The 10,372-nt window shown below is 46.5% G+C and overlaps 2 protein-coding genes across 2 annotated transcripts; both read right to left on the bottom strand.

Annotated features, from left to right (window-relative positions):
- Nucleotides 1-368: 368 nt before the first annotated feature.
- LOC144126372 (uncharacterized) lies at nt 369-2,103 on the bottom strand. Its single transcript, XM_077660427.1, has one exon. It carries the CDS (start codon nt 2,101-2,103, stop codon nt 607-609), a length of 1,497 nt encoding a protein of 498 aa, XP_077516553.1. The 3' UTR covers nt 369-606.
- Nucleotides 2,104-3,998: 1,895 nt separating this feature from the next.
- On the bottom strand, nt 3,999-8,708 carry LOC144124843 (uncharacterized). The gene is made up of 3 exons (XM_077657755.1): nt 8,438-8,708; nt 7,554-7,647; nt 3,999-6,385 (listed from the first exon to the last, which is right to left on the bottom strand). The coding sequence occupies exons 1-3, from the start codon at nt 8,588-8,590 to the stop codon at nt 4,041-4,043; spliced, it is 2,592 nt and encodes an 863-aa protein (XP_077513881.1). The 5' UTR covers nt 8,591-8,708; the 3' UTR covers nt 3,999-4,040.
- Between the last annotated feature and the right edge of the window lie 1,664 nt (nt 8,709-10,372).

Here is a 10,372-nt window from a genome sequence, read left to right on the forward strand (position 1 = left end):
CTGTAAGGTTCCCAATAACCAGAAGCTCGTCAATTCTCCTCTGAGAACTCGTCTCTTTTGCGCTAGAAGCATCAAGAAGGCTCCTTATAAGTCCCGAAGAGACATTGCTTTTTGCTGGTGATCTTGCTGAGTTTTGAAAGCTTAGCGTGTTCACAGATATCAAAAATTGGCTGGCAGTCGGGTGATCGTTACAACCAGACATTTGTCGAACGATGCCAAAAAGTCTTTCGATGGGGTCCTGGCACAAACGACTTGTCATGAGATAACGGAACCCCACCTCGGTTGTCAAATACTTTAAAAGATGTAGTGTGCTGGTCAGAGTCACGCGAAGACCTTCAGCTGTGCTACTGCTAAGGAAGCCTTTCGATCCAGCTGTAGGTAGGAGGTAGGAAAAACTTTATTGAAAATGCCGGCAACCGACGGTTTGACGCGTCGTGACGTTGGCCAAGCGTCGACCCGGGGTTATGCCCTCCTCTGCACTACCCCCGTTCGGCCCGTTTGTGGTGGGTCGTGAGCTGTATCTTCCCAGGAGTTCATGTAGGACAAGAAACTTCGAATGACTTCTTCATGGTGATCTCCAGGTCTCAGGGCATCTGAGATGCACCGTCATGTCATCGCTTTAATCAAGCTTCTCATCGTTTCGATAAAACTGACGGTCGCCGCAACGCTGCCCAGCTGTGTCTCGATTTTATCTCGGTAGAGGAAAAGACCTCTCAGCGTCTCCTCACTAAGGAGCCAAAATGCATAGTTCACTCTTTGTTTTTCGAAGCCAGGACGAACAACTGACTTGTTTATGTGGGGCATTGCCTTGAGAGTGGTGTCATGCATTTCATCGCACTTTCGAGCAATATCGATGTGATCGACAGTAGCATGTCCTGGTATTTTCACGCCTGTCTGAACAAACGTGTTCCTCACGCATTTTATCAAATGTGGAAAATCTGATACAAAGTAGAGGAAACGACCCGGTTCAGTAGGGTGCTGCGTCCTGCAAGCAACCTTTTCTTTTCTTCCATAGATGCCAAAAAAGCGCCACATGCTCCTGTTCCATGTAGCTTCATCGCATGTTATGAAGTCAACATGCAGCCCTGCATTCTCACACATTATCACGGCTTCCGTGACAATCTTGGCTAGGATATCCGCCTTCACATTGCTGTGCGAGGCAAATAGACCAATTATCTGGTGCCACTTCCCTGTGAATGGTTGGAACAAAAGAACGAGGCCATGATCACAGGTTTGCGAGCGTTGGCTTTCTGCAGTGAATTTCCCCAGATCAACAAATCCTTCAATTTTTCCGCTCGACGAAAAGTGAAGGTTCTTGGCAAGTTTCATCTCGTCAACGAGGAGTCCTCCGTGGCACTGGAAGCTATCCATGGTTTTGGTCTTCTGAGCCGCAGCAGCAAAAACTTTGTCATTCAGGCCGAACCCACTTTTGTAATTCTTCACATATCGACGCAGAGATGTACGTGATGGCAATATCATAATTTTATTTTTCCTGATATGCTGATAAAGCCGAGGACTTTTCATGCACATAATCAAGCATTCTAGAGCCCATTCGCTTTCGTACTTCATTCCATGTGTGCTTTTACGTCTTGAAGCAGCGAAACATGCCCTCACTTGCTGTTGCTGCTTTACCGGTAGGACCTTGATTGCGCTTTCAAGCACTGACGCTTCAATTTTAGAATTTTCTTTTTTCAAATTCTTAAACTTAGACTTCACCTGAAGCATGGCTAGCCTGCTTCGCTTCAGCTGTTCTGTCCGTAGCTTGAGTCTGTATGAGAGTGTTCCAGCCCTGGGCTTTGCTGCCCTTCTTTTGTATGATGCCTGATTAATTAGAAGTTTTCTTAGATACCTGCACTGTGGGCACGCTGCTCCGGGCGCCTGGTCTATTCCGGGACAGGAAGCACTGAAACTTTTCATCCCACAGGTCTTCTCTCGGTGCTTGGAGTTGGCTTCGAACTCTCCCTTTTTTCCAAAGCCTTTGCATGGAATAAGGGAGTCTACCTCTAGAAGATCTTCAATCATTTTAGCATCGGTAATCTCGGCGCTTCTGACTTGGGTTGCTTGCACGAACACCGTCGCTTGAATCTCGCTGCTGTCCGACATCACGAGGACTACCTTTTCAAAGTAGAGATTGTGGTCTTCTAACGCACACACAGTGACAGCCGTGACGTTATCAAAACCAGCGATCTGGTGTCTGGACCAATACACGCTTGGTAGCTCGCATCTTTGAACGCAAAATTCAGATGCAAGAACCTGCTGATCTGAAACACTCCATCATTTGCAGTCTACGCCTAGGCAACACGCACCCATTTCGCAACGTTGGAGCTTCGAGGGGAGGCCGCATGTCGACGTTTTCGATTGCCTCTTCTGAGGGGCTTTCTTGGAAAGGTACGACGGAGCATTTAGGTAAATCGTTGGAACCGCGTCGCTTGTAAGCACGGGTCGATCACGGGGAATCTTGACTGTTGCTCCGTTGATCACGTGCGTGAAGTGCCGGACAATATACTGTTCATCAAAGTGAAGTTCACAGAGGGCTGAGTTCTCGTCGAGAGCTTTGTCAGCCCGGGGCACGGCTCGTCGCCATGCTTCAAAGCGTTCGGGGTCCTTTGGCACAGAAAACAAAGAGACACGCTCACCCGACTTCCTTGACGATACGTAGCCAGACGTACAGTTAGGCGCAAAGCAGTGCGTTTGTCTCGCTTTCTTTGCACGATGATCCATTTGCTGATCCAGGACACGGACCTGAAGCATGCATGCCAACAAGTACCCCTTCACAAAAGAAACACAGCGAAAAACACGTGGGAGCACCGTCGAGACGAGCAGACGACAACCGCACGTGCGCACGCATGAGCAGGAAGCGGGGAGCGCGGGAGGCATCGAAGTGTAGGGTGCCTCGATGCGCGCGCCCTCTCCGCCGCTCCGTGCAGGGTGGGGACAACCGCGTCGTCTGCTGCAGTGTCCGCCATATTTGAGCCCACTCGTTTCAGAACACTGGAGGTAAGCTTCTCTGCGCAGCGAAGGCCCCTTCACCATCGCGGCGAAACAGGTTTTGGAGGCAGAAATAGGGTGCATCGCTGGGGACATCTATTGTTGCCGAACCCTTTCCTACAGGCTTCTGCCCTGTGTTGCTTTCACAATAAAGAGATTAGGGGCCGCTCTCCCAAGCCATTGCTGCGGTTACAATGCACCCTCCCCGGGCTGCATTCCTGAAGGAAATTTGAAACGCAGCTGTGCCATGGTGCTCGCCTGGCCGTGCACACCATAACATAAAGGAATAAAAGTCGTTTGCGCTGCACCCAACTCTTCTCCCTCGGACAGTTCGCGTCGCAATCGTAAAGGTGTTTTTTTTTATGCAGAAAAGCTGACTTACGGAGTTTTGTAAATTGTCTGGGACTCAGTGCGCTGACTCGCAAAAACAGAGTTTATCTCGTTCGCCGCAACGTATTAGTCAATATTAAATGCTGAGAATGATAAGGCTTATTAATGAAACATTTTACCCCCTCAGAATCAAATGGACGCAATCTGTAGGCCCTTGGACATTCGTAGTCGTTTGATCCTTGGCATCGCTTGTTTTTGTTTGTTAATTTGTGCAGGTAAAAAAAAAAGAAACAATGCTGTGGTACAGGAGTTTGCACTGTAGCTGTAATATACAATGCAGCTGCATAATTCGTGCAGCTTTTTTTCATGTAAAGTAACCACTTTAACAAAGCATGGGATAATTTCGGCGCCTTCATACCTTCACCGAAAACATTAAGTGAACGCAAACTTGACTGTGAAAAATACTCTCATGAAAAGGCAAAAAAATAACATCTATCAACAGAGCCTATATTGGGAAAATGCGCGTGTCTCATCGACTGAGGAAGTTTTTCTTATATAGTGTGAAGAGTTAATGAGAAACGTAAGTGCATAAATTTCACTTACTTGGGAGTTGTAATAATGCAGTTTATTTATGTTGTAAATTATTAAAGCTACTGTCAAAAAATAGGAGACAAGCGAACTATGGTGAATTTGACATTTATACACAATATTTACAAATCTCTTCACGGCAAGCTGACGCCAGCACACGTTTTGCTTGCATGTCCATTGACTTTTTTTTCTTCCAGTTGTCGCAGGTGAATTCGCAGCCTCGTTCGAGCGTAGGTCGAGTATAACAACTTCTGAATGATTTCGTTGTGAACCTGGCATGTTTCAACATTAAACGGAACCATTTGTCTTAGGTATGTTATCACAGCCTGCACTGGAGATTTCATAGTTAGAAGGCTTTCCGCCCATTCTGTGATGCCCTTAAAATGCTCCTCGCACGACTTCAGCACTTTCATCACTTCAGGACTGGGGTAATGCAGGTTGTCGCCATTTTCGAGGTACTCCTTCAGCCTTGTGAGATATGCATTTTCAGCGTCACTAGAACCGAGCAGAGTAGCTTTGCACTGCTCGCAATTATTTATGGCTTTCAGAATACCTTTAACGAGGAATCCGGCAATATGGAACAGAATGCTGCATTCAGTCGATGTTAGCGCTTCAATGAAAAGAACCTCCGAGTCATCGATTTCCTTTACCTCGGCTTCAGCGAGTTCACGTTTCCCGTTTGACAGAAGGTCAACCAGGTACTCAGAATCGTCAACACTGTAGCTGGTGGTAGACGGCGTGTGCAAAAATTGGCTTATGCACACAAGTTTCAGTGCGCATTTCATATCATAGGCGTCTGGGACAGGCTTCCTGAGACGAACCACAGAGAAAAGATTCTCAAGGCAATCTTGTAGCAGCCTGCTGGTGAGTAAGAAGCTGTAGCCCTCCGAGTTCAAAAGAATGTCTTGCAGGCGAAGCACGACCGTTGTGGAGATCAGGAGGCCCGCCTGCGATGGCTTCCACTGAGACGTGCTGCCCATGCTCATCCCTTGAAAGGTGTTTAGAGCCAGGTTTAGAGTTTCCAGAGCTCTATGATGCTTCGCCACATCGTGCAGACTTAGGGCAACAGATGGATGACGCGACGACATTAATGCGTACCATCTTGATACCAGCTCTAAAAACCAAGCTGTTGTTTCTGCCTCTATGTCCAGCACTTTTTCCTTGATGAGGTATCGGATTGCACTGGGAGCTTCTCTGAAAAATTGCACGGCAAGTCCGACTTTCATTTTCGTAAAATGTCCAGATGAGACATGGGCTTCAGAGAGCTTCGGTGCGAGCTTTAGCTCCCTTTCCTTGTCAAACTCCAGCACAGCATGCACATGATCCAGTTTCACTTCACGTGAGGGAAGATCGCACTGGCTGGCTGTTGCTTCACTTAATGTAAATGCATGAGATGTTATCAACTGACCTTTAATATTCTTCAAAACATGAGCAGCGTCTGCGTTGAAGAACAACTCCATATCATTGAGCAAAGGGTGTGGTATTGAGCAGGTTGTCTTCGAATTTCGGTGGCTAGAAAATCCCAGCTCACGCCACATCGCTCGATTTGAGGCGCCCATGTCGGACGTTACAACCCGAACTCTGAGGGAAATATCGGCGCAGAGTTGGACAACTTGCAGAACAATGTCTTTGAGCGTGCGGCCATCCACATGGCTTCCAGTGAAATGATAAGCTATCACCTGCTTCCATCGCTGGTTGAGACCTCCAACCATAAACACCAGAGCGTGATTAGCAGGCTCATCTGGCTTTTGTGGCAATGTCACTCCCCCATACACAATGTCTTCAGCGCGGTCAAGCTGAAACCCTCTGGCAATCTCCATCTCATCGATAAAGAGGACGCAGTCTTTTTCTACATCTTCCATGCCTTGTGCCTTCGCTTGGAGAAGTTCTACAACGTCTGTAAGAATTCCTGGTGAGAACTTGAGCCAGTGGAGGCGACGAGATAGAGTTCTTTCTGCCGGAAGTGGATAGCCGAGCTGTCTGAGAGTTCTGTAACCAGACTTCCCACAAGAAAACTTCAGTTGAAGCCCCTGTTTAATAGTCTGCGGCGACCAGATGCTTCCCTTGTTGCTTTTTCGGGAAAGTGCACGAACTTGATCTTTATTTAAAAATTTTATCCTTTTTTTAAAGTGCTCTACGGCGCTTTTTAGCTTTCGCACCTTCTTTCTAAGAGAGTTAATAGTCAAGTTGGCTTTTTTATGCACTTCTTGAAGTTGTCTGTGGTTCTTTCTCACATCTTCCAGTTGTTTTCTCAGTTGAGCGCAAAAACTACTGGATGAATGTGCATCGCAGCCTTCATTTTGCTCTGTTTGTCCATCGCTAGGCTGATAGACAACCTCTTCACTTAAGTTCGTTCCCCCAGGCTCATCGCAATCCGCAAAAACGCCAGGTCCTTGTTCCTGCACTGTTGAGTTTGATGTAGTTGGTAGAGCGGGTGTGCCTCTCTCCTTAGGAGCCTTTCTTTGGTGGTGGACCATAGCTGCACAAACAAAAGGAAATGCAAGAGCAGAAATGAGTGAAGTTCGTCAGAATTGCTCAGTGTCGGCAGTTATTTCATAGCTGCGCGAACCATAACCTAAAAGCGAAAATTTTAAGCTTGAAAAATTCCAATTCCAATTCAATTCCAATTCCAATTTATTTCAACATCAATACCCACAGACACTGATGTCACGGACAGTGGGCAAAAAGCCACAAAAATAGGGCTTGGCAGCGCGCACTGACCGTCTTCTTGACAGCGACACAGCAGTGCAAATATACATTAGATATGAGCAAGACATGAAATCAATGAAAAGAACTTGTGCAAAAAAACTAGGCAGGTAACACTTTGCATACAAAAAATAATGATAGGAAAGTAACTATATCACCACACATCTGAACAAACAGTCAATAAATAAGTGCAAAAAACACAGAGGCGAACGCGTTGTAACTTGAAAAAAAAAATATATATATATATGTGTGCGTAATCAGTTAAGTAATTTCGGCAGTTGAAATCGCAGCATCTGGTCACCATATTTTGTGCGGTTACACGGAACCTCCCAAGTCTCGTGATAGCGAGTGTCCCGAACATTTCTGTTTAGTGTTAGACTCGATATAATTTCAAGAGTTTTGTTTTTCTTTCTGATACCTGTTTGATAACGCTTTCTGAGAGTATGGTGATAAAGTTCAGGAAGCGGCACTAATTTTAACTCCCTGAATAGTGGTTCGGAATGAGCAAGGTATGGGACATTCATGATCGCTCGAACAGCCTTCTTTTGTATTATATGTAACTGATTAATGTTTGATAAAGTGGTTGTCCCCCAGACTAAATAACAGTAGTTTATTATTGACATAAAAAGAGAGTTATATATAAAGCGTTTTACACATGTAGGGAGGCAATGTCTCAATTTAGAAAGTACTCCGGATACTCTGGATATTTTCCTAATGATTGTATCTACTTGCAGATCCCAAGACGTGTGCTGTTCAAAGAGCACTCCCAAACATTTGGCAACAGGCACAATTTCAATGACAAAGTTTTAAAATTGCAATTGGTAATGCAATTGGTACTGCATTTAGAAGGCCAGATTTTAAGCGCTATTATTCTAACTCATGAGTCACAACAGTGATGCACATCATATTTGCCATCAATAATAAAATATAGTGCAACTTACGTCTGAACGAAAAAATGGTTGGAACAGCGTTTGACTTTAGCAGCTTCCTTCCATCCGCGCGGTGATTCTCGTAGCAGTTGTCTTCGAAATGGGCCTGCATAAGAAAATTAATTCAGGCGTCCAGTATGTAGTACAAACAGAAAGAAATGCCCCTTTTGAAAGATACACAAGTTCTGGCACTGCTCCAGCGATGTTAAGGAGTCGCGCACACTCGGCAGCTGCATTTATCAAATCCTAAAAGTCAGACTAATAATGGCTGCGCACAAGGGAAATAGCCGGCACTGCACAATAACTGCGCCAACGTTAGAAATGCCAGATAGAAGCAACAAGTTCTTAGCGAAGCTACTATATACGAAAGCTCACATTCACGGGAGTTTTACCAAAAGTAACTAATTCCTGGCTTCGTCAAACAGCCTTGGAACAAATAAAAACTCTACAAAACTATTGTCAAAGTTTCTGACGCTTCTGACGCATGTCTCTTGATGCGTTTGCTTTTAGGGCCATTTGAAAAATTAATCAAGAACCTGTCGGCTCTAAGCTAACCGACTACAAGCAAGCAGTCTGTTATTGCATAAATGCCGAGTGCTTCTGCAACGCTTCACTGTATATAACTAATATTACCGTTAGTTGTGTTTATTAGCCTGTGCACAGAAATACAAAATCCATGTCCACACCTGCGAGTTATGAAAATGATTTTCCGCCACTCATCTGCTGTATAATTCCTCCTTATATATGTTTCATAAAAGATGTAGTCACGTAGCGTGCGTAGTTACAGCCTTTCCAGGAACACTAACACAACTTCCAGCGCACATATTAAATGTAAACCTGCAGCGACAGACATAACTACAAAAAATCGCAACCGTCCAAATAATCACTGTACTTACATTGCATATGCGCGAAGAGTTTGCAGGCTGCCATTTGTCCCGCTTTATCTTCACCGTCCAGAGGAGCCTTCTTTTAGGGTCTCTTGGGAATGAAAACATTCTCCAGCCATTTCTGGAGTGGTTTGAGCACAGTGGCACGCAACAGCCAGGCATCTTGCGAGTTTTGAAACCGAAGAAAACTGCGACCGGGCGGACGCGCGACCACGCACGTGCAACCGGCCCGTGGGGAAGCGAGGAGTGGGCTCAAATATGGCTGCCCTCTTCCGCGGCGGCGGCACTGACCCTGTCAAAAGATGGCTCCACCCTGCACGGAGCGGCGGAGAGGGCGCGCGCATCGAGGCACCCTAATCGAAGTGCTGACCGCAGCGCCGCTGCGGCCACCGCGGTGGCGGCATGAATTGACGGCGCGCCCTTTCGCCGCGAACGCGCCGGCGTTGACGCCACCTACCCCTTCTAGCCACCATAATCAACACCCTCTAAAAATTGAGAGGGTGTTGCCATAATACGGCCCTGCCTCTCCTCGGTCGTGACGTCATGGTGTCACGTGGTCGCCCGGCGCGCAACCGTCGCGACGGCGCAAGATGCGGCCTGCCTCTCGGTCGTGACGTCATGGTGTCACGTGGTCGCCCGGCGAGCAACCGTCGCGACGGCGCAAGATGCGGCCTGCCTCTCCTCGGTCGTGACGTCATGGTGTCACGTGGTATAGCTCAAGGTCGAAGCCGGCGTGTAACCGTCGCGAGCGCCGAAGTGAAACGCTAATAGAGACTTTTAGCTGAGCGTATTTGCGTTCCGCTCCGCTGGTAGTTCCCCAGCGGAGCACCAGCGGAGCGTAGCGCGAGTAAAGAGTTTTAGCGCAGCGTCTAAAACGCCCGAATGAGCGTAGTACAGCGGAGTAGGGAGCCTACATACATGCCGCCTGGCTTAGGGTGGTGACATCTCTCCCAGTGTAGCCGAAAACGGCCGCTAAACATGACGGGCAGCCATGTTGTTCCCCTTGAAGAGAGCATCCCCGGCTTTCAGTGGCGTGGTCGCTGGGGCGATCTACAACATTAGTTTATATTCTAGTTTATCGGCGTTTCTTTCGAAGTTAGTACCAACAGATGACGCCGTTCCGACGACATAGAGCAGTTCTCAGCGACGGTGCATTACACTCCGAACGGGTCTCTCCTCTGCGCGCGTCATCGCGCCAAAAGGCAGCGCTTATCAATTACGTAAAAAGGGTTCCTCCTCACGATGAGCACTAACCGAGCTTAGGTGTTGGGCGTTCAGAATTTAATGTTATGACGGTAATCAAAAGATTACGCAGGCCCACTTTTTAATGCTTATCAATTACTTGGTTCATGCGCGGCCTGTACAGAATGTGGCCGTAGTGGCTGTGTAGCTTATGTCGGGCATAATCGCCGCAAGTGTTCTATCGTTGGATAGCTTATGTCGAGTATAATTGCACCGGACTAATTGTAGGTCTCAATTAATTACCGGTAATTAGTTAATTGTAATGTAATTGAAATTTACGCTACATCACTAAGTCGCTGGATAGCTTATGTTGAGTACAATTGCACTGAACTAATCTTGTCTTACCGACCATTAATTAGATAACCGTGATTAAAAATCAATCGTTATGCTCCATCATCAAGCTATATATCGTTGGATAGCTTATGTCGAGTATAATTCCACCGGAGTAATCGCAGGTCTTAATTACCATTAATTATTTATTTGATTTAAAATTGAACCTAATGCTATAGCATCGTCATATATCGTTGAAAGGTCTCGATGAGTAGAATCGAAAATGTAACGGTAAACCGAGCTAACGCTGGTCTATGTAGGTTCAAAATAAAACCACGCAACAGAAGCAAAACAGTAGCACCTAATGCTTATGCATTCACAGCACGGGAAGAGACTTAAGTGCCCCAGTAGTTCTATTACCGACATCACAAT

Source organism: Amblyomma americanum, chromosome 3 (assembly GCF_052857255.1).
Source record: "Amblyomma americanum isolate KBUSLIRL-KWMA chromosome 3, ASM5285725v1, whole genome shotgun sequence".
NCBI classification, from domain to species: Eukaryota; Metazoa; Arthropoda; class Arachnida; order Ixodida; family Ixodidae; genus Amblyomma; species Amblyomma americanum.

Excerpts from the sequence above, each read along its gene's own strand:
- LOC144126372 (XM_077660427.1), bottom strand. The coding sequence starts at position 2,103 with ATGTCGGACAGCAGCGAGATTCAAGCGACGGTGTTCGTGCAAGCAACC.
- LOC144124843 (XM_077657755.1), bottom strand. The coding sequence starts at position 8,590 with ATGCCTGGCTGTTGCGTGCCACTGTGCTCAAACCACTCCAGAAATGGC. Across the intron at positions 7,648-8,437 it reads ACTCTTCGCGCATATGCAAT|GCCCATTTCGAAGACAACTG; the intron begins GTAAGTACAGTG and ends TTTCTTATGCAG. Across the intron at positions 6,386-7,553 it reads AACCATTTTTTCGTTCAGAC|CTATGGTCCACCACCAAAGA; the intron begins GTAAGTTGCACT and ends TTGTTTGTGCAG.